Consider the following 25,174-nt stretch of genomic DNA (forward strand, 5'->3'; position numbering starts at 1 on the left):
GGGATGCTGCTAAATATCCTGCAGTGCACAGGGCAGCCTCCTGTAGCAAAGTTTTAATCTGGTTCAAAATAGCAGTAGTGCCCTGGTTGAGAAATGCTGCTATAAACTAATCAGTTTTTTAAACTAATGTTGTTGTTGTTAACAGCACTACCATTCTATGTGTGTGTATGCACAAGAGAAGATTTTGCTGCTTCAGTCAGTCAGAAACAAAAGCATGTTTCTGCCTTTTTGTGTTCTTTTTTGCAGTGGCCTGCAGTGGCCTGGATATTCTTATCCAAAGTATTATTCCTTGTTCTATTTCTTTCAAATCCATCTGGCATATCCCCACTTTGATCTGCCCTAAGGTATCATTTTCCCCTACAAGAACTGGCTTATTTCCTGCTGAATAAATTATAAACAATTCTTGATGACTTCAAAAGCCCTCCATAAAATGACTCTATCTCCTTACCTAATATAATTTATTATTAGCCAACAGTTAATAAGTGTTGACTGTAAGGACTGAGGTTGGCACTAGGGATCTAGCATGTAAAAGTAGTGACATGTAAAGAAGATATGATCCCTTGATCAAATTGATTATTTCCCTATACTGATGGTCCTCAACTTAAAATAGTTTGACCTAGGATTTTTCAGCTTCATGATCATGTAAAAGTAATACATGTTCAATAGAAACTGTTCTTCATATTTTGAATTTTGATCTTTTCCCAGGCAGCAGTATGTGGTGGTACTGGGCAGTGGTAGTGAGCCACATGCCCAGTCAGCTGTGTGATGGTGGGGGTAAACAACTGATAAACTTCCAACTCTTATGTTTTTCACTTTCAGTATATTATTCAGTAAACTGCATGAGATATTTAACACTTTATGATAAAATGGGCTTTGTGATAGATGGTTTTGCCCAACTATTGGCTAGTGAAGTGTCCTGAGCATGTTTAAGCTAATGCTTGTCTAAGCTCTGATGTTTTTTAGATTAGGTGTATTACACATATTTTTTTACTTGACAGTATTTTCAACTTATGATGGATTTATTCGGACATAACCCCATCATGAATTGAGAAGGATTTATAATCCCTGTAGTATTCCTTATTTTTCTCATTGCCTTCCCATACTAATTCCTCATTTTGTGTCTTTGTTCATGTGGGTTTCCTTTTTCTGGAATACCCCTCTTTCTTACTCAGTCCATAGCTAAATACTACCTTTAGGGCTAGTTTCTGTCTCTGCCTCATCATGTTATCATAAGCACTTCATAGTTAAGAGGGTCTTAAAAACTAGGCATAATTGTCATTTGTTTGAAATACAGTACTGAGTCAATGACATTATACATACCATACATTATGTTATACATACCAGATTATACATACCATAAAATTTAGACCAAGAAATGAACTTCCCATAACTGGGACTATCAAGGATGGAAGAAGTGGAACTTAAGTTGGTCCTTGAAGGAAGAGGGAACAGCACAAAGAGAGTGCATTCTAGGCTGGAAGAAGCTACACCAATTTTCTCTCCTTTTGACTTCCCAGTGACTGGGGTCACATATTAATATATGGTATAACTATTAATTGTTGGCTTATTATTTAATAGATATTAGCTTGGTCTTGGTAACTAAACTAAGACATTTGGGTCAGAAGCCTGTGGTACTCTTTATCCCCTAGAGCAGTGTCACTCAAAGTAGCCAGTCTGTGTTACAGACTTGAAGCCTGTACCACAGTATAAATTAGTAGACTCCTTTCTTCACAGAAAGTTCTTGCTACTATGAAAAGTTCTGCGTGCTTTCTTGATTAACATCTGTCATAAATTTTTTATTTTGTTACAGACTTGTAACAGTCCCCCAACTGTATCTGGCCAATGGGCCACACTTGAAGTAGCATTGCTCTGTAGAACTTCAGCACTTTCTTGGTTGTGACCTATGGAAAGAAATACATTTTACCTTTCAACCCAGTGTTATATGCATACACATACACAACCCAACTGAAGTTTCATGAAACAATATTTAACCGTACTATATGTGACATGCTCTGATATTTTCTCTTCAATTTTATTTTTTAAATGCTGATTGTGACCTTCTAAATGGATTTGAAAACATTGCCCTCCAGCCACCTGGGTGGCTCAGTCGGTAAAGCATTCCACTCTTGGTTTCAGCTCAGGTCATGATCTTAGGGTGGTGTGATCAAGCCCCTGTGTTGAGCTCTGTGCTCAGTGGGGATTCTGCTTGGGATTCTCTCCCTCTCCATCTGTCTCTTCTCTCCCTCCCTCTTTTTTTCTCTGCCTCCCTCTCCCTCTCAAATCAATAAATCTTAAAAACAACAACAACAACAACACTGCTCTCACAGTTATTAGCTCAGTGCTAGACACATAGTAGATGCTCAGAAAATGCCAGAAATTTTATCAGTGACTAATTCTTGAAAGGGTTGAGTCTTCTTAATACTTTAGGATTACCTTAAAACATTTCATGAATACTTACTTGTCTGTGGCATTTAAACTAGAATGAGTATAGAATGGGTTATGTGAAATTTAAGGCAATCAGAAGAGTGCTGTTGCTGTTTAAGGACAGAGATGGACTGAGATGATAAATGCCCAATGGAGACAGACTTTGCTCTCCTTTGCCAAAGACCAAGGTAGTGGCTGGTGTGAAGTACTAGTTAAGATATCAGGACCAGTTTGAATGAGTACAAACCTCAGTCTTCACCTTTTTATTTTTTAGTCTTCACTCTGTGGTTCAGGTCATCTATCCAGTCTCTACTCTTTCTCTTTTGGAAGAATCAAAAGGCTGTCATCAGCAGAGAGGGGGATATATATGTCTTCTCCTCCCCCCCTCCCATTTTGTTAACTAATTTTCAGCACTGTCTGGATTTCACTTTTGAAGCATTGCTGTGTGAGTAAAGCTGAAGTATTTCACCTTTATCGGGTTTACACATCTTAAGAAAATTAATATTTAGAAGAACTTTAATTTTTCTCACATGTACTTTGTTTTTATTTAACTCTCCTTTTTGAAACATAACGTAGTTTTAATAGGCTATATGTTGTATTTAGTTCTAGATATAAACAGGTAGGTTCTATAAATTATTTGAGTTCTATACTTACTGAACATTCTTTTGTAAATATCAGTAGGATTGTTACAACAACAAAAAACTGTTGCTGCTCTTTTCCTTGTTTTTACTATTGCAGCCAAACTTAAGAAATTGTGAATTCATTCAGTCATACTGGCCTTAATTTATTTTATGTCAACCTATTTTGAAATCGTCTTAAAGACAAAGTGCAGCAGAATAACTTTTCAAGAATTTAGCACATTAAATTTCACATAGATTTAGGTTTTATGTGTATCCTTGTTTGCTTTCTCATTTGATTAATACCCTTTATATTATACTTTGGCTTCTGCAGAAATCTGTGATTGTAGAGGCTCAAACAGTAATTAAGGCAATGCTGTAAGTATTTTTAACACCAGGCATCTTATTTGACAGTGTAACTTATATAATTTTGTGAAAGAAAATGAAAACAACTGTGGTCCCTTGATGACATTATCAGAGAAAATTGTTACTTATTTCAGCTGTTCTCAAAAATCATATAAGGACAGGACCTGCCTGGCTTAGTAAGTAGAGCGTGCTGCTCTTGATCTAGGCATAGTAAGTTTGACCCTCACACTGGATGTAGAGATTACGGAGGGCCACCTAGCTGACTCAGTCAGTTGAGTGTCCGACTCTTGATTTCAGCTCAGGTCATGATTTCAGGGTTGTGAGATCAAGCCTCACTCAGCATGGAGTCTGGTTGTCCCTCTCTCTGCTTGTGCTCCCTCTTTCCCTCCCTCTCTCTAAAATAAACAAAATCTTAAAAAAAAAAATTAAAAAGAACTTCTTAAAAATAAACTAAGGATAGAAAATTTAACTTTAAACTCTGAGTAAAGGGGCGCCTGGTGGCTCAGTGGGTTAGGCCTCTGCCTTCAGCTCAGGTCATGATCTCAGGGTCCCGGGATCAAGCCCCACATCAGGCTTTCTGCTTGGTGGTGAGCCTGCTTCCCCCTCTCTCTGCCTGCCTTTCTGCCTACTTGTGATCTCTCTCTGTGTCAAATAAATAAAATCTTAAGAAAAAATAAATAAACTCTGAGTAAAAACTTTGTCACTATAATCTTATCCCTGTACCTTCCCTCCATGTGTCTAATTGTTAGCCAAGGCCTGTATCTTTGCAGTGTCTCATGTATCTGCCTCCTCCATTCCATCTCTCCTGCCCTTCATCATCTTTCCTTAGGATCATTATATAGATTGCTAGTATCTTCCTTGTCTTTTTTGAAGCCTAACTCTGTAGCATTTCAGCTTGGATCACATAACTCTTCTTCAGAACCTTATGGTTCTCTATTACCTTTAGAAAACAAAGTTAATGCTTTAATGTGACATTCAAGGTCTTCTGTTTTCTGTTCCCTATTTTTTCAGGCTTTCCTGTCTGATCCTTGCTCATTCTCTGTATTGGCTAGTTCCTAAAGATGTTTTTTACTTCTTGATTTTTTTTTCCCCCTCATATGGTACATCTTCTTATCAAAAGCCTTTCTCCTACCAAGATTGACAAAATGCTTGTCTTTTCTAAGATGCCTCTAGTCATACTTAATCTTCCTTCTTAATTTTTCTTATTGTACATTATTTTTAATTCTTTATAGTTGGATATCTTACTGTGTTAAATTACCGCTGCTTACAACTTTTTCTTTTGCATTAGTTTTTTTAAAACTTTTTGGGGAAAGGTATCACATCCGTTTGAGTTGCCGGAAACACAATGTTTTCTATACAGCAAGATATCTGTGAATGTTTGAATTGAATTTAACCTTGAGATAGCTAATGGTTTACTATTTTAAGTTATCTAGGTAGCACATGTAGATTTTACATTGTTTTTCAAGGATCCAAACTTTAAAGGTAATCATGAGAAACAGATTCATCTGAGAATATATTCTAGACCTTTATTTTATTTTATTTTATTTTTATTTTACTTTTTTTTAAGATTTTATTTATTTATTTGACAGACAGATAGTACAAGTAGGCAAGAGAGGCAGGCAGAGAGAGAGGGGAGAAAGCAGACTCCCCGTGGAGCAGAGAGCCCGATGTGGGGCTCGATCCCAGGACCTTGGGATCATGACCCGAGCTGGAGGCAGAGGCTTTAACCCACTGAGCCACCCAGGCACCCCTAGACCTTTATTTTAAAAGGTTTGAATCAATAGCTTTCTTTTCCCAGCCTAGAAAAGCCTAATTTTCCCAATTAGAAACCTAATTGTCATGAATCAACAAAATAGACTCTGACTTTTTGAACATACATTCTGTGGTTAGACCACTAGCACTTGTGACCCAGGTAGAGGATAGAACTGGAAAAACAGATACTCTCAGACTCTGGTACCTGGCTAATCTGCCTAATTCTGGCTTCAGTCCCTTTCTTAGTACACTTACTGGTATCACCAACAAAAAGTGATTGGGCTCTTGGGGAATTACATTTCGAGAGGTAGCCTATATCAAGGGAGCAAATGTTGGCTTTCTGTTGCTTAAATAAGCTTCAGATCTTAGCTGAACTGGTTGAGGCCAGAAAAGTCAAGAGTAGTTCTTGTTACTATTATCTTACTGTCCTCTGGCCCTCATAATAGCCCCAACTCCAATGTGCCCTGCCTTTACCACAGGTTTCCTTAAACACCTTTTTAAATTTTATTTGACAGAGAAGAAGAGACATCTAGAGAGAGAATACAAGTGCGGAGTGGGAGAGGGAGAAGCAGGCTTCCTGCTGAGCCAGGAGCCTGATGCGGGGCTGGATCCCAGAACCCTGGATCATGACCTGAGCTGAAGGCAGATGCTTAACAACTGAGCCACTCAGGCACCCCCTTAAACACCTTCTTGAAGAGATAGTATCTTGACCTCACCTTGCTTTCCCTTAGTCGAATGTATTTCTCCTCAACTGTTGCTTTTTATATTTCAGTAGAAATCATGTTCCTGGAGCACCATCCCATTCTATCCTAACACTCTCTTTTATTGCCAGTGTGTTTGCTGTTTTGTTGTTTCCATTTCTTTATTGTCTAATGCTCATATTCTTGCTTCCATTCATACCGCTGTATGGAAGCTGTCTGTACTCCAAAAGTTTTATGTATCAGGCTCTTCCAGTATTCAAATACATTTTTAAAATCAGTATTTATTTATTTATTTATTTATTTATTTATTTAACAGATTTTACTTATTTATTTGACAGACAGAGATCACTAGTAGGCAGAGAGATAGGCAGAGAGGGAGAAAGGAGGAAGCAGGCTCCCTGCTGAGCAGAGAGCCCGATGTGGGGCCTGATCCCAGGACCCTGGGATCATGACCTGAGCCGAAGGCAGAGGCTTTAACCCACTGAGCCACCCAGGCGCCCCTAAATCATTATTTTAAAACATACATATTTTGTATTCACTTGATTTACCCTTACTTCCTAACTTTCACATGTGTCTGGGTATTTTCATGTTTATAAGTAATTGCACATTTTTATTTGTATTTGCATTATTATGCAATATAGTTAATTGCTTTCTTTAAATATTTTTATGAAGTATATGTAAAGTATGTTACTTATGTTCTTGTATATGTTATAAAGCATTATAGTAAAATGATTACCCTGTGATCACTTTTGAATGTGCCACCCAACTTGAGGACTAAAACCTTACTGATATTCCTAAAGCTTCTTATATGTTTGCCTCCTGATTACATCCTCTCCCTCCCCAGAAATAGAATTTTCTGTTTAGCATTTCCTGTCTGTCTGTATAGGATACCTTATTTGTATCCTTAAGCAGTAACTGTTCAATTTAGTTTGTTTTTAAACTTTACACAAATGATGTTACATGTATTCCTACTTTTTCACTCACTGGGGGGACAGGCAGGATGTGAGAATGTAGTGGGTGTGGGATGAGAGGGTGTTCTCTGGTTAAACGGTTTATCCTGGGATGTCAAGGACCATGTCTTATGTCTTTAACACATAGCGTAGTGTTTTTTGCAGGTTAAGATACTCAGATGATGCTGTTGTCTCTAATTGTGAGGAAATCCAAGGGATCCGTATCATACTCTTAGGTGGGCACTCTTAGGTGGTTTGGTGATGAGTTGTTAATGAATTAGATATCTAACTAGAAGGACATATTTAACGTTTGTTGATTCATTTGGGTTTGATTGTGGTCCAGAAGTTTTTTTCCTCTCCTCTCACTGTAGCTTTAGACACAATGCAGACTGGAGGGAAAAGTGTAGAAAGTACTTACATATGAGATCATAGTCTCTAAATGCATAGATCTGAAATTACTAAATAAAGTGTTTGGTTAAGCATATGTTTGTAGATACATGGAGTAAGTATAGATGGAAAAAAATAACCATTTCTAACATGTAACATATTGAGGAAAAATAGCTAGGTTTGGTGACTAAGACAGTGGGTTAATTTCACAGGGTTAGAAGGGATGATTTTCAAGAAATCCAGAGCATTAGTATAAAACATGACTCGAATCAAAGCAAATCAGGACACCTGTGGAGTTTCACATAGGTGAACAGATGCCTTTTCCCCCCTTACTCAGCTTTTCAGAATTAGATGTTCATGGATGACCATTTATTTAATAAAAGTGAACTGGTAAAATAAAGAACATTAAGATAGTGAGGTGATAGGGGAAAAAAGTTATAATCTCTTAAATGCATATATGTAACAACAGGCATACTTTGGAGGTATGAATTCAGTTCCAGATCACTTCAATAGAAGAAATATCACGATAAAAAGAATCAAATGAGGTTTTTTTGTTTCGCAGTACATATAAACGTTATGTTTACACTGTACTGTAGTCTCGTTAGTGTGTGATAGCATTATGTCTAAAAGAAATGTACAGTCCTTAGTTAAAAAAATACTTTATTGCTGACTGGGAAGATGGTGGAATAGGAGGACCCTAAGTGCACCTTGTCCCAGGGGTAATACTAGATAACACTCCCATCAGCATAAATAACCCAGAAAACAGTTTGAAGAACAAACTTCACAACTAAAGATACAGAAGATGGGCGCCTGGGTGGCTCAGTGGGTTAAGCCGCTGCCTTCGGCTCAGGTCATGATCTCAGGGTCCTGGGATCGAGTCCCGCATCGGGCTCTCTGCTCAGCAGGGAGCCTGCTTCCCTCTCTCTCTCTCTCTCTGCCTGCTTCTCTATCTACTTGTGATTTCTCTCTGTCAAATAAATAAATAAAATCTTTAAAAAAAAAAAAACAAAGATACAGAAGAGGCCACATCAAAGATGGTAGGAAGGGCAAAGACATGATTCGAGAGCAAAATGGACTGCAGCTGTCTGTGGTGAGGAGGGAACTGTTGCTGAGAAGGGCAAGGAAGAGACTTTCACACCAAAGAGCCCACAGGGAAGATGATTTCCCATTACCATTTGCTTTGAAAGTGAGAGGAGCTGCATTTTGTGAGTTCCTACAACCAGTGGGACTTACCACCTGGAATTTTAAAAATCAGCCAGCTTGGTTCTGGAAGAGCCAGGAGGACATTAGGAAGTGGAGTCCCCAACCTTATAGAGACAGCACAACAAACAGTCTGCGGAACTACAGCCTGGAAGCAGTAGTTTGAGAAATACTGGAGGCAGATGGGGAGGGAGAGTGATTTACTCATCTCAGAGTGTGGCCTGGAGAGCCAGGGATCGCAGGGACACCACATCAGGAACAAAGGAGCTGGCACATGCCATTTCCTTCCCCTACCCCTCAGTATAAACACACTGCCAGCTGCAATAATCAGCACAGTACCAACATTCACTGCTTAACTTGCTTACACTACGTGCTATCCCTGCGCTTCAGCAGATCTGCCCTAGAAGTCTCACTTGGCTTGGTCTGGGCACTACAGTTCCCCTGCCTTGGAATACTAGTGAAAACCCCACCAACATTTTGTCTCCTGACCCTTGCATTTTGTGGGACTTCAGTTCTGGCAGCAGCAGTGGTACATCTCATTTTGCAAGCAGACCACCACATACCTTGTTAAAACATACCCCACCCAACCTGGGACCAAGGACTGCCTATAACAGGTAAAGAGAGCCTCTGCCGACCACTGGACTGAAGGAAAAAGAGGCTCTCAGTAATAGAGCACATATAACACACATAGGAGACAATTCTTGAAGCACGAGGCTCTGGGGAACAAGGGACATTGGACACAGGGCACTATAGGACCTCTTCTTCGTAAGGCCGTTACTGCGAAGAGCAAGAAATGTAGCTGACTTTCCTAACACACAAAAACAGACACAGAGAATTAAAATGAGGAGATAGAGAAATATGTCCCAAAGGAAAGAACCACACCAAGAGACCTAAGCAGTACACGTGATAGAAAATTTAAAGCAATTATCACAGAGATACTTACTGGACTTGAGAAAAGAGTAGAGGACATCAGTGAGACTCTTAGCAAAGAGAAAAGAGAATCAGATATCAAGAACACAATAAATGAGATTAAAAATACATTTGATAAAATAAGTAGGATAGATGAAGCAGAGAAATGAAAAGAAGACAGTAATGGAAAGTAAGGTGAGCAAAGGAGAGGATGGAAAATTTCGTAAATTGAGAAGTCTTAGGAACTCAGTGACTCTATCAAAGTCTAGTAACATTCACATTATCGGGATCCCAGAAGAAGAAAAGATAAAGGGGCAGAAAATTTATTTGAAGAAATATTAGCTGAAAACTTCCCTAATCTGGGGAAGGAAACATACCCAGGTATAGAAGCACAGAGATTGTCCCCAAAAGTTCAGTGCAAGGAGGTCCACATCAAGACACATGGTAATTAAAAAAGCAAAAAGTAATAGTAAAGAAAAAATTTTAAAGCTTCAAAGAAAAGGGAAATCGCATAAAGCTATCAGCATATTTTTTAGCATAAACTTTGCAGGCCAGAAAAGAGTGACATGATGTATTCAAAGTGCTGAAATGAAAAAATCTGCAGCCAAGAATACTCTATCCAAAAGAAGATGTGTTGTAAACACACACACACACACGATTATTATGCAGCCATCAAAAATTGAAATCTTGCCGTTTGCAACAACATGGATGAAACTAGAGGGTATTATGCTAAGCAAAATAAGTTAGAGAAAGACAATTATCTTGTGATCTCACTGATATGAGGAATTTGAGAAACAAGACAGAGAATCATAGGGGAAGGGATGGAAAAATGAAAAGAAGACAAAACCAGAGAGGGAGACAAAGCATAGAGACTCAATCTCAGGAAACAAACTGAAGGTTGCTGGAGTGGAGGAGGGGGTTGGGAAGGATGGGTTGGCTGGGTGATAGACCTTGGGGAGAGTATGTGCTATGGTAAGTGCTGTGAATTGTGTTAAGACTGATGAATCACAGACCTGTACCCTTAAAACAAATAATAAATTATTTATTAATAAAAAAATTTTTTAACAGAAAAGCAGTAAAAATAAGTCTTTCTTTAAAAATCAGTTAAAAGATTCATAAAATAAATGGATATAAAATGTGACACCATATTCCTAAAACATGGGGTAGGAGAGGAGTAAAGAATAGGTTCAGACTTCATCTTAATATGGACGACTAGGCAGATGTTATACACAAACCTAATGGTGACCACAAGTCAAAAAGCAGTAATAGATATGCAAAAAAACAAAGAAAATGGAATACAGGTATATCACTAAAGAAAGCCAACAAACCATGAAAGAGAGCAAGAGAAGAAAGAATAAGAGAAACATCTATAAAAAAAGTACAAAACAAGTATCAAAATGTCAGTAATTATATATATGTCAATAATTACTGTGAATGCAAGTAGACTAAACACTCCAGTCAAAAGACATGGGTGGCAGAGTGGTTAATAAAACAAGGCCCATCTAGGTGCTGCCTGCAAGAGACTTGATATCAGACTAAAAGACACTTGCATATTAAAAGTGAGGGGGTGGAGGTAGCTGTGCCTATGGGTTTGCCACAGGTAACTTTTTCAGATTGCAGTTCTCTGCTATCCCCAAATAAACCCATGGTTTTCTGGTAAACTAAAAATAAGTAGATAGATAGATAGATAGATAGAAGTGAGGGGATGGAGAAACATTTACCATGCAGATGGATATCAGAAGAAAGCCAGGGTAGCAATACTTTATGTTGGACAACATAGGCTTTAAGACAAGGGTGTAACAGAGACAGAGACGTTAAATAATCACAAAGGGGACGATGCAGCAAGAAGATATAACAATTGTAGATATTTATGCACCCAGCGCGGGAGCTCCCAAATACATAAAACAGTAGGAAATAATCAATAGTAATACAGTAACAATAGGGGGACTTTAACACCCCATTTGCATCAGTGGAGAGATCATCCAGACAACATCAACAGAGAAATAGTAGCTTTATTTATTTATTTGCTTGTTTGTTTGTTTTTAACTGTTTAAATAGTCTCTGCACCCAAAATGGGGCTCAAACTCACGACCCCCAAGATCAGGAGTCACCTGCTCTTCCAGCTGAGCCAGCCAGCACCTGGTAACAGTAGCTTTAAATGACCACTGGACTAGATGGATTTGCCAGATATATTCAGAACATTTCATCCTAAAACATTAGAATACACGTTCTCCACAATAGGTTGCATTTAAGTCCACAAACCAAGTCTCAACAAATTCAGGAAGATCAGAATCATATTGTGCATCTTTTCTGACCACAACACTATGAAACTAGAAGTCAACCACAAGAAAAAATCTAGAAAGACCACAAATATATGGAGGTAAAATAAAATGCTACTAAATAATAAGTGGGTCATCCCAAAAAAATTAAAAAAAAAAATAAAAAATTACATGGAGACAAAATGAAAACACAGTGGTCCGAAATCTTTGGGATGTAGCAAAAGCAGTTTAAAGGGGGAAGTTTATAGCAATACAGGGCTACCTCAAGAAGCATGGAGAAGAACAAACATGCCTAAAAACAGCAGAAGGAAGGAAATAACAAAGACTAGAGCAGAAATAAATAATACAAAAACTAAAAAAGCAATAGAACAGATAAATGAAATTAGGAGCTGGTTCTTTGAAAAGATAACAAAATTGATAAACTTCTGGTCAGACAAAAAAGGAGGGAGGGCCCAAATAAGCAAAAAAAGTACAAATGAAAGAGGAGAAATAACCAACACCACAGAAATAAAAACAATTGTAGGGAATATTATGAAAAATTATATGTCAACAAATTGGACAACCTAGAAGAGATGGATAAATTCCTGGAACCATTTAGCCTATCAAAATAAAAACAGGAAGAGAGAGAAAATCTGAACAGACCAATTACCAGTAAGAAAATTGAGTCAGTAATGAAAAACTCCCAACATACAAAAGTCCAGGATCAGATGACTTCATAGGAGAAATTTACCAAATATTTAAAGAAAGGTTAATAATATTCTTCTTAAACCATTCCAAAAAATAGGAGAGAGGAAAACTTCAAAATTTATTCTGTGATGCCAGTACCATCCTGATACCAAAACCAGATAAAAACACCACCAAAAAAGAGCACTGTAGGCCAATATATCCCAATAAACATAGATGCAGAAATCCTCAACAAAATAGCAAACTGAATCCAAGAATACATTTTAAAAAAATCATACATCACAATCAAGTGGATTTATTCCCAGGATACAAGGGTGGCTCAATATTCACAAATCAGCAACGTGATACATCACATCAGTAAGAAGAATAGAAACAATGTGGTTATTCCAACAGATGCAGAAAAAACATTTGACAAAGTATAACATCCATTCATGATAAAAACTCTCAATAAAGTAGGTTTATAGGAAACATACCTCAACTTAATAAAGGCTATCTGTGAAAACCCCACAGGTAATGTCCATCCTTACTGGGGAAAAACAGACAGCTTTTCCCCTGAGGTCAGGAACAAGACAAGAATGTCCACTCTCACCACTTTTATTCAACATAGTACTTGAAATCCTAGCCACAGGAATTAGACAACAAAAAGAAATAAAGGCATCCAAATTGATAAGGAAGAAGTAGAACTTTCATTATTTGCAGATGACATGATACTATATATAGAATACTCTAAAGACTTCACTGTAAAAGAACTACAACTGATAAGTCAGTAAAGTGACAGGATACAAAGTCAATGTACAGAAATCTGTTAGCATTCCTATATGCTAATAATGAGGTGACAGAAAATGAAATTAAGAAAAGAATTCCATTTACATTTGCACCAAAACCAATAAAATATCTAGGAATAAACTTAACCAAGAATGTGAGAGACCTGTGCTCTGAAAACTATTAAACATTGATGAAAAAAATTCAGGACAACACAAAGAAATGGAAAGACATTCCATGCCCATAGGTTAGGAGAACAAATCCCGTTAAAATGTTTATGCTACCCAAGGCAATCTACAGATTTAATGCAATCTCTATCAAAATACCAACAACATTTTCCATAGAACTAGAACAAACGATCCTAAAATTTGTGTGGAACCCCAGAGGACCTCAAATAACCAAGGAAATCTTGAAAAAGATAAAACTGGAGATGTCAGAATTCCAGACCTCAGGTTATATTACAAAGCTGTAGTAACCAAAACAGTATGATACTGTTTTGACAGAGGATTAATGGATCAGTGGACCAGACTAGAATACCCAGAAATCAATCCACAATTATATGGTCAGTCATTGACAAAGGAGGCAAGAATGTACAGTATGTGTGGGGTGAGGGGAAGACGATCTCTTCAACAAATAGTTTTGGGCTCCCTGGATAGCTAAGTGCAAAAGAATGAAACTGGGCCACATTCTCTAGCCACAAACACACACACAACTCAAAATGGGTTAAAGATCTGTGAGACCTGAAACGTTAAAAATCCTAGAAGAAATCACAGGCAGTAATTTCTCTGGTATTGGCCATAGCAACATTTTTGTGTCTCATGAGGCAAGAGGGGAAAGAGCAAAAGTAAACTGTTGAAACTACATCAACGTAAAAAACTGCATGGTAAAGAAGGAAACAAGGGCAACCTACTGAATAGCTGAAGATATTTGCAAATGACATATCCAATAAAGGATTAGTATCCAGAATATATAAAGAACTCCTACAACCCCACACCCCCAAAACAATAATCCAATTAAAAACTGGGCAGAAGAGGAGCATCTGGGTGGCTCAGTGGGTTAAGCCTCTGCCTTCAGCTCAGGTCATGGTCTCAAGGTTCTGGGATTGAGCCCTGCATCAGGCATCTCTGCTCAGCAGGGAGCCTGCTTCCCTCTCTCTCTGCCTGCCTCTCTGCCTACTTGTGATCTCTCTCTGCCAAATAAAAATCTTTTTTAAAAAATGGGCAGAAGACATGAGCAGACTTTTCTTCAAAGACGTAGATGGCCAGCAGACACATATAAAGACGCTCAGTATCACTCATCATCAGGGAAATGTAAGATATCACCTCACAGCGGTCAGAATGGCTAAAATTAAAAACACAAGAAACAAGTGTTGCCAAGGATGTGAAGAAAAAGGAATCCTTATGCACTGTTGGTGGGAATGCAAACTGGTATAGCCACCCTGGAGAATAGTTGGGAAATTCCTCAAAAAATTAAAAATAGAAGTACGCTGCAATCCAGCAACTGCATTCCTAGGTATTTACCCCCCAAATATAAAAACACTAATTGAAAGGGGTATATGCACTTTTGTTTATTGAAGCATTCTTTACAATAGCCAAATTATGGAATCAGCCCAAGTCCATTGATAGGTGAATGGATAAAGAAGATATGTTATATATGTGTGTGTGTGTGTGTGTGTGTGTGTGTGTGTGTAATGGAGTATTATTCAACCATTAAAAAAGGATGGAATCTTGGGGTGCTGGGTAGCTCAGTTGGTTAAGCATCTGACTTGATAATCGCCTCAGGTCATCATCTCAGGGTCATGAGATTGAGCTCTACATCAGGCTCCAGTCTGAACACGGAGCCTGCTTAGGATTCTCTCTCCTCCTCCTCCCTTTGCCCCACCTCACCTCTCCAAACCCCCTATCACACACACTCTTGCTCTCTTAAAAAAAAAAAAAAAAATCTTTTCATTTACAATATAATATGGATGAAACTAGAGAATATAATCATAAGCAAAATTTTTAGAAAGACACTATATTATTTCACCGACACAAAACAAACAAGCAAAGGAAAAAAAGAGACAAACCAAGAAACAGACACTTAACTAGAGAAAACAAGCTGTTGATTACCAGAGGGGAGGTGGTGGGGAAATGGGTGAAATATGTAATATGTAGTAAAGGGTACACTTAAACATGAAGAGCACTAATGTATAGAATTGTTGAATCACTATATCGTACACCTGAAACTAAATACAACACTGTATGTTAACTAAACTGGATCAAAATTAAAAACTTAATTAAAAATACTTTATTGCTAAAAAATGCTAACTATGATCTGAGCTTTCAGTAAGTTGAAATCACTAATCACAAATCACTATAACAAATACAATAATAAAAAGCTTTGAAATATTGTGAACATTACTGAAATGTAATAAATGCATGGACACAAAATAAGCAAATACTGGGAAAATGAAACCAAAAGACTTGACTGATATAGTGTTGCCACAGACCTTCAGTTTGTAAAAAAAAAATCACTATCTGTGAAGAACAGTAAAGTGGAGCAAAATAAAATGAGGTATACCTGTATTTATTTGAATTGTAATTAGTTCTTTAAAGCAGAAACATGGTATAAATTTAATTGGATTCTTTTGAAGTTTTCATTTGGTAACACTTGGGATCTTGCCAGGACTCCCTATTTGGTGTCCTCTTCTATGCATCTCCTATATACATCTGTATGCATTCCTGCACATGTACACACACAGCTTAATTGATATTCAGCTTTTCTTCCTCTTGTCTTCGTTTTGTTTAATACTTTCTCCATCTCCTTTGTCAGAATTTACTAGAGCATGGGAGGAACAAAGAACGTAATAAAGCATCAAAGACTTAGAGAAACCAAAGTACTTGGGTATATTCTGTTCATATATCCCTAGGTCTGTATAAATTGGCCCTGCCTACTCCCCATCCCGCACTAACTTGTTCAGCTTGCTTGTTTTTATTAACTAGTATTATCAATGAGGAATGGAAATATTTCTAAATGAAACTTCTTTCTATTTGTGATCTATATATTAATAACAGATTTAGCAGTAGAAAAATATAAAAGCTCTTACTCTGTTGAGTATTTGACAGGAAAATTCTTAATACTTAAGACAGTGATACAAAAAATAATTCATTTAGTTAAAGAACATTTGGAAAAATTAATTTATTGATAACCTGAATATCTTGAATTCCCAAAATGGATACTCACGATAATTTAAAACTAACTTTTTTTTTCAGATTTTATTTTTGTATTATGTATGTTAGCCACCATGCAGTACATCATTAGTTTTTTTTTTTTTTTAAGATTTTATTTATTTATTTGACAGAGAGAGATCACAAGTAGATGGAGAGGCAGGCAGAGAGAGAGAGAGAGAGAGAGAGAGAGAGAAGCAGGCTCCCTGCTGAGCAGAGAGCCCGATGTGGGACTCGATCCCAGGACCCTGAGACCATGACCTGAGCCGAAGGCAGCGGCTTTAACCCACTGAGCCACCCAGGCGTCCACATCATTAGTTTTTGATGTAGTGTTCCATGATTCATTATTTGCATATAACACCCAGTGCTCATTATAACACGTGCCCATCTTAGTTTAGGACTTTGATGCTTTTTAACTGTTCATTTATTTTGTTGTTAATTGGAAATATTTGTGTTCATTTTCTTTCAGAAAGAACTGCTTTTAATGAAGTACACCATCCATTGTGAAAGTGGAAAAGTAAAAGTAAAGATTATTCATCATGCCTGCTGTGGCTTCAGTTCCTAAAGAACTCTACCTCAGTTCTTCACTAAAAGACCTCAATAAGAAGACAGAAGTTAAGCCAGAGAAAATAAGCACGAGGAAGTATGTATCCTTTGCTAGTTTCACTGAATCATATTAATTTTTAGTTCATTTCCATATTATTAAGTGGGTTAGATAAATAGTCAATTTGAAGTTTATTTGAAAAATGGCATCATCACATGAATAAAGTAAGACCTCCTTAGAGAAGTTCTTAACTTTATTTTGGCAGAATATATATATATATTCTGCTGATACGAATATTTTCTGTTCTCTGGACAGTGTAACAATTCTAAGTTTAAGAGGTAAAGACTACAAGGTTTCTACAAAATTCATTCAGCCACAGTTAATGTCTTTTATAAAACAGTATAGATATACTTTAATTAAAGGTCATTTTATCCATGTATATTTCACATCTAAGATATGATCCTAGCATAGTCTTTCTTTGATTAAAAGAGGAGAAATGTATTTTTTGTCTAATATTTAGCGAAGTATTAATTTGTGCCAATTTGACATGAACTTTCAATGTAATGATATATGGGTTTTTATTTTATTTTATTTATTTATTTTTTAATTTTTTTAAAGATTTTTTATTTTATTTATTTGACAGAGAGAGAGATCACAAGTAGACAGAGAGGCAGGCAGAGAGAGACAGGGAAGCGGGCTCCCTGCTGAGCAGGAAGTCCGATGTGGGGCTCGATCCCAGGACCCTGAGATCATGACCTGAGCCGAAGGCAGAGGTTTAACCCACTGAGCCACCCAGGCGCCCCCGAGTTTTTATTTTTGAAGACACACAGTCTATCTACCTGCTGACGTGGAGGCTAGAGACGATACTTCACTCTTAATGATTACAAAATCTGTCCTGAGATAAAACATAATAGGGAGAGGTCCAGGTATTTTGGTATTTACTGAAAGTAATATTGCTTAAAATCAGGTATCAGTAAAATTGTTAACTTGATAGTTTTATCTCTGATATGGGACAAGAGGCAATAGTGGAAATTTTCTTCTGAATTAATTTTGACAGACAAAGGAGAAGATTTGGAGATAAGTTACTACATAATTAATAGAGTTGGAAATTGAGGTTTCAGAAAGAAAGGTGTATTTTGCCAGCCATATATCCCAGACTTGGGGCAAGCAAATTTTAGAAAGCGGGAAAGAGGCGTTCCATGGCTCCTCCATAAATGGGAGGCTCTAAAAAAGATGATATATATGATCCCAAATGAACCTGTGAAGAGGAATCTGAAGAGACCTGTGAATGCACAGGGACAGCCTTATGCATCATTTTCTAAAGGAAATAGAAGCTGGAAAGAAAACAAAACATCAGGGATGAAGAGGACAGAACAGTAGGAACTTTAAAGAAGGTCACAAAAGAAAATCCCAAAATGAACTGATATTTCTAACCATTACAGTGGACAAAAGGGTCTTTTAAAAAACCGATCTTTTCAGGGACAGGAAGAATAAGAGAAGGATTGGCCTACTTCTTGACCTAAGTTGGTAATATTGATGGGATAACAGAAAAAACAGTTCTATTTAACTTCTGCTGATGGGGCGCTTGGGTGGCTCAGTCTGTTTATTCAACTTTTGATTTGGGCTCAGGTCGTGATCTCCAGGTCATGAGATTGAACTCCATTTTGGACCCTATGAGGAGTTTCCCCCTCCCCCCCATGGAACCTGCTTAAGATTCTCTCTCCCTCTCCCCCCGCCCCAACCCCATTCTTGAATAGGTGCTCTCTAAAATAAAGATAGATTTAAAGATAAATTAAAGACTTCTGAATGACTTTCAAATAGAAAACAATGGGAAAGATAAAGCTACCTTGAAGCTTTCTCAGAGATCTTCACATAATCCTGAGACAGATCAATTCATTCTAGTCATGTCTGGGTTAGCTCTGGGACCACCTTGATTGCATAGGAAATGTATGTCAGCAGGACTTCCTTAAATATACCTCTTCATGTTCTTGCTATGGCATAGCACTGTTAAAGAACGATAGGATCTTTTTAGGATTTTTAGCTGTTTCACTGTACGCACAGTGAAACAGTGCCATCTATGGCCATCTCAGCTTGGTTGGCTACATATAAGCTTGTGAGATATACATGCATCAGAGTGAAAGAAGTTTAGATAAAAGTTTAGAAAGAAGTTTATGTAAAACCCAAGGACTGTTGCTTCCACTCCTAAACTCTTCCAAAGAGAATCTGCTCACTAGCTTTGGTTTGATTTATCTGATTTTAGGACCATGATGCCATGCTAGGCAGGTTGTACACATGCTAAGCAGAGTGTATCTTTTGTTGTATAAAAAAACTTTGGCCCTGTTCTTTATGTGGTGGTCTTGGCCTGGCCAATTTCATCACTAATTCATGTTTTAGTTGTGGAGCAGATTGAAAATTACAGAAAACAAGAAACACTCTTCTGTATAGATAAAATTGATAAAGCACATTATACGTGAACATTAGTACTATAACTAGGTTGCTAAAACTTTAGTCCGCAGTGATTGAATTCCTCCCAAAGGAATGCCTATTTTATTAATTTGTTTTCTAAAGACTTTACCAGGCAGATGACCTTAGACTGAATGCCACAGAATCCTCAGATTTACCAAAGTGGAATTTTAAGATCACTTATTTTTAGACTTTAAATCCCTTTTCCTTCCAGCACCAGTGAATCAGAGTGCAATTTGGTCATTTTGTAGAAGACTTTAACCAAGTAAAAAGATTGAACTTATGTTTCTTTCCCTACCCCTTATTTCTTGGATTTTAGGTGGGGAGATTTTTACAGCATATTTAGAAAGGGGTGAGGAGAATTGAAAAGTATCTTAACATTAAACATTAACTAAAGATTTTAGCTCCCCTACTTCAATGCAAGTGGAATGGAGTTATCTTCCTTAATAGTAGAGTATGACTATTAAATGACTGCCCAAGGACCACTTGTCTCAGGATTATCTACCATAGCAAATCTTTTAAAACTGGACTCAGTGCATTTTGAACAGTTCAATGGTATATAAACAACTCTTGGGAAGCAGAAGTACTTATTAGTAGGATAGGGGAATTTTCAGGTTGCATCCAAACATATATGAAACTTTGTATAATTTACAAAGTCATGCAGTCTGAATTATGAAATTCACTTACCAAGATTCTCTGTAGACCTTATCATGATTTCCCCCCTGCCTTTATATCAGGTGTTTTAATTATTTTTTTCTCTAATTGAAGTTATGTACAGAGTGCCCTGAAGATCTTCAAGACAGCAGAAGAATGCAGATTAGATCGTGATGAGGAAAAGGCCTATGTACTGTATATGAAATATGTGACTGTTTATAATCTTATCAAAAAAAGGCCTGATTTCAAGCAACAGCAGGTACCTTTTATTTTTGCATTTTTATTTGCTAAGTTATTTTTGCGCAGTAGAGCTACTGATTTCCTCTAAAAGTTAACTGATACTGAAATTAGGTCACACTGTGTAGGACCAAGTTCAAACTCTTATGCAGCTAGAAAAAGTAAACTAAATGTTTAGTTTCTTCATTTTTAACTGTATATATGTGGATGTAATCACACTGTATACACATACCTCATTTGCCTTGGATTAGTACAAGTTTATAGCAATGTAAAGATGCCTAAGTTTTCTGTTACAGTAAATGATCACCAGATCAAGTGGAAGGATTCAGTTTACTCATGCATTAAATACGAAACATGTGTCTGCAGTCATACTTTTTCAGGATTCAGGATTTTGTCAAGTAATGTATGTGTGTATGTGTTTCATTTTTACTTTTTTATTTGAGTGTAGTTGAATACAATGTTACATTAGTTTCAGGTATACAGCATAGTGATTAGATAAATTTATACATTATGCTGTGCTCACCGCAAGTGTAGCTACCATCGGTCACCATACAACACTTTTATATCATTGACTACATTCCCTGTGTTCTGCCTTTTATTCCTGTAACTTAATCTATTCCATAGCTCGAAGCCTGTCTCCCACTTGCCTTCACCCATTTTCCCCCTATCCTCCCCCTCCCCTCTGGTAACTATCAGTTCTCTAAATTTACATGTATGATTCTACTTTTCGTTTGTTTATTCATTTGGGGTTTTTTTAGGTGCTGCATGTGAGTGAAATCATATGATATTTGTCTTTCTCAATCTGACTTGTTTCATTTAGCATAATACCCTTTAGGTTCATCCATGTTGTCACAAATTATACAGCCTCATCCTTTTTAATGGCTTTGTAATAATCCAGTGTATGTGTGTGTATGTGTGTGTGTATGTGTACACACCACATCTTCCTGTTTCATTTTTCAGTCTCTGGTTGGTCTGTCTCTTGTTTTTATGTGGCAGCTTTTTATATTTGAGTGACATTGTAGCTGTGTTAAAGAATCAGTTAATATTGATTGCTTCCATTTTTATTTGCTATTATTACTATTACTTTTCCTTTTTATCCTTTGAGTAAGTTCCTTTCTTTTGCTGAAGCCGTGGGAAAGGATATAAATGGATAAAGAGAACTAATAACTAGGTATGTCTTGCTAGAGAACATGGTTGCATTTCAGCTGTACCAGAAATGGACAAAAGAAGAACACAGCGAGTAGGTTAGAGAAATTGGAGGAATATTGTGTGGGTGGTTCCACCAGCAGCCTTGCTACCAGACAATAAGCAGCAGCAACTTATACTGCATATAGGTTTCTCACCTGGTTGAGAAGCCTTCTTGAAATAATATTGAGATTTTGTTGTTGTTGATCACTGAATTGGTTTGCCTTATTTAAATTGACTTACAGAAGTGAAAAATGTTCTCTCATTCTTTGAGATAACTCTTTCTTTAAAGATTTTTTTTTTAAGATTTTTTTCTTTAAAGGTTTTATTTATCTGTTTGACAGAGAGAGAGATCACATGCAGGCAGAGAGGCAGACAGAGAAGCATGGGGAAACAGGCTCCCTGCTGAGCAGAGAGCCAGATTGGGGGCTCAATCCCAGGATCCTGGGATCATGACCTGAGCCGAAGGCAGAGGCTTAACTCCATGAGCCACCCAGGTGCCCCTGAAATAACCTTTTTTTTCCCCCAGAGTGGTGTGACCTATATAATTTCTTTTGGTTGTTGGTTAAGGGATGACTTTAGTGTTTTATTTAATAGTGCTAAGTCATTGCTGGTATTTCTTTTCACCAACAAAGTTATGTTAATAATAGTTACAGGGATTTAGTTGTAGCTTTGGAAAAGTGGCCCCTTGCATGTTAGGTTCATCCTTCTGTCCACAGTTGGCTAGATTGGTCCTAATCTTAGAACATTCTTGAGCATACCTGTCTGCAAATACAGAGGTTTGCCCAAATTCAAACAAGTTTCTGTACGCTCTTTGATGGTTTTTATAATATCTATTAAAGTGGAATTATTTTTAAAAGAAGGGTAGAAGTGTTTAGTAAAGTAAATTTTTTTGAAAGATTTACAATTTTGGATAGCTTGGTAGTTTTGGTGTCTCCTGTTTCGTCTGTTGTGGTAGGGCAAATTTTGTATGTATTTACTTTTTGCTGTAGTTTCGTTTTCTTTCTTTCTTTCTTTCTTTCTTTCTTTCTTTCTTTCTTTCTTTTCTTAAAATTTTATTTATTTGACAGAGAGGGGCAGGCAGAGTCAGGGGAGAAACAGATGTGGGACTTGATCCCAGGACCCTGGGATCATGACCTGAGCCAAAGGTGGCTACTCAACTAACTGAGCCACCCAGGCACCCTGACTTTTTGTTGTATTTTTCTAAGTTAGTGGTTGCTTTTTTTCTTTGAGAAGATTGGGGGTGTTCTTATAGCTACTTTTTTAACTTGAGGAGATTAGGAGTGAAGTTTAATCGATAAGAATTTTTTTCCATTTCCACAGAGTATCTATTACATTCCCAGAGGGAGTAGTTGAAAGTTACAGGAGTTGTTCAGTTTAGGAAGCTCCCTCCCAAGGCTCAGGTAACTCAGGCTGTTACTTCATGCACTGGAGTTGTTTATTTGCTCTGTCCAGGGTACATATCTCCTTCTGCCTTCTGTTTTTGTTTTATTTAACCCAGCATCTCCAGTGCACTTCAAGTATGTGAAGTGTTAAATTTATCAACTAGACATTTTCTAGGATTTACACTTTAAATCAGGTAGGGGCAGAATATAATGTCACTAGTCTTCTTCAGAAACCTGTATCTTTCACTCTTGTTTTACACGAGGGAGTATTTAAGATTTACATAAAATGTTAATTTAGGAAGGTCACTAGTAAAGGATGCATTACATTTCTTATTCATTGAAAAAAATCCCTTTATGAATAATTTTTTCAGGGTTATCTGAAAAGGGAAATAATATTGAAAATATTAGTGTAGCAAAGTCTAGATAAATTAGAATTATATTTTCAAATCTGCATGGTATACATGATAATTATTCCTAAATATTTTTGGTAAGCCTTTTTATTTGTGAAATCATGAGACTTGAGTTTTTGTGTTCAGGAATAAGAAAGTTCTATTTGGGTAAACCTGAGAAACAAATGGTTTAGTTGTGTAAAAAATTGGATGTTATTTTTCTATTCTGTCAACTTGAAAATATTAATTGTTCTCCTTTAAGAGCACAGAGAGATATAATTACTGACAAAAAACCCCTCACTAATACTAGGGGAGTGTCTTCTGGAAATTTGTAACAGGCATGCCCAAACACAAACAATTTTTTCAGAATTTAAACGGGGTTAAGCTTATAGGCTGGCTTTTTTTAATGAGTTCATGTCAAAAAAATTAAAAAACAAGTCACAGTAATTTTTGTTTTATTTTTATGAGAGAAATCTTAAAATAATGATTAAATTTTGTTTTCTTTTGAAAACACATTGCATCGGGATGCCTGGGTGGCTCAGTCAGTTAAACATCTGCCTTTGGCTCAGGCCATGATCCGGGATTCTAGAATCAAGCCCCACATCGGGCTCCTTGCTCAGTGGGGAGCCTGCTTCTCCCTCTGCTTTCTGCTCCCTCTCCTTGTGCTTATGTTCTCTCACTCTCTCTGACAAATAAATATGTACAATCTTAAAAAACAAAAAACAAAAAACACTGCATCAAAATTCTGGACATTTGTGGCAGCTGAAGTTTTCAGTTGATACAATATTGAAAAAACTTTACTTTTATTGAAATTACATAATGAAGGGCCTTTTAATTTATTTAGTCTTTATTTAGAAGAATAAGCCTAACCTAAAACATGATGTACTTTATTTATGTATTTTAAGTATTCTCTACATCCAATATGGGGCTCAAACTCATAGCCCCAACCCTGAGATATCAAAAGCTACATGTACTACCTACTGAGCCAGCCAGGAGTCCAAAACATGATCTTCTTTTCGGCTAAACAGACATATGGTAGCTGTTGTCAATAGATTTACCCCAAACCAGCTCTTAGTGACTGCTTTTCAAAGAGCCAGCAGTGCGTATCTTGCGTCTTGGTCTTTCTTTTTATTAATTTTTTATTGCTATATCATTTGTGATGAACTGTGCTACTAGGCTCTGTTTCAGAGTCACACTGACAAGTTGTGGCCAGTTAGATAATTAGATCCAAAAATCAGCTGAGTTTCACTGTGCTATTGTCATGTTCAGCCAACCTTAATTTGAAAATATCTCTGATTGCAGGATCTAATCAATGACCTCTTAGAGAAGTTATTTTTCTTAACTTTATTCTGCTTAAGTTATGTGCCAAACGTTTTGTGGGTTTTTTTTAAAGATTATATTATTAATGATTTATTTCTGTCATCTGATACTTACTCAAGGTTTCCTCAAGTGTTTTATGTCAAAAGTGTTTTGACTCCAGTTGAGAGGTGGGTTGCTATTATAAAGATGGAGGCAAAAACCTCGCAGTTTAAAACAAGGAAAACAAAATAAATACCATGCTGTAGGTTAATATACAATTTGCTTTACTGGTTCTGATTCTAGAGAAAGAAACCTAAGTAACATATTTGCAATAGGAAAATATATATTTTTCCTGAAAGCTTTGCTTTTTGGTCTTATTCATAAATAATAGAAATAGTATTTTATATATATATTTTTAAGATTTTTACTTATTCATTTGAGACAGAGAGAGAGAGTGTGCAGAAGCAGGGGGAGAGGGAGAGGGAGAAGTGGACTCTCAGCTGAGCAGGGAGCCCAGTGTGGGGCTTGATCCCAGGGCCCTGAGATCATAACCTGAGTCAAAGGCAGATGCTTAGCCATCTGAGCCACCCAAGCACCCCCAGTATTTATACTGAAAGGTGTCTTCCAAATAAATAAAATTACTACCTTTTAGGGTTTTGGGTTTTTTGTTTGTTTGGGGGTTTTTTGTGTGTGTTTGTGCAAACTAATTGTATGAAGAAATGCTTTTGAAACATTTGGAAAGCAAGTTGTGTGTTTATGTAGGTTAAAAGTTAAAAAAAAA

At 37.0% G+C, this 25,174-nt stretch overlaps 1 protein-coding gene across 2 annotated transcripts in view; it reads left to right on the top strand.

The window, feature by feature from the left end:
- Positions 1–25,174, top strand: part of USP8 (ubiquitin specific peptidase 8) — a 73,023-nt gene that overhangs the window by 4,650 nt on the left and 43,199 nt on the right. For both annotated transcript variants that reach the window (XM_059372813.1, XM_059372814.1), the window contains exons 2-3: positions 16,707–16,880; positions 20,013–20,157. In XM_059372813.1, the coding sequence (XP_059228796.1) occupies positions 16,777–16,880; positions 20,013–20,157 (249 nt within the window). In that variant the 5' untranslated portion in view covers positions 16,707–16,776. The remainder of the gene's footprint in view (positions 1–16,706; positions 16,881–20,012; positions 20,158–25,174) is intronic.

Source organism: Mustela nigripes, chromosome 13 (genome assembly GCF_022355385.1).
Source record: "Mustela nigripes isolate SB6536 chromosome 13, MUSNIG.SB6536, whole genome shotgun sequence".
NCBI classification, from domain to species: Eukaryota; Metazoa; Chordata; class Mammalia; order Carnivora; family Mustelidae; genus Mustela; species Mustela nigripes.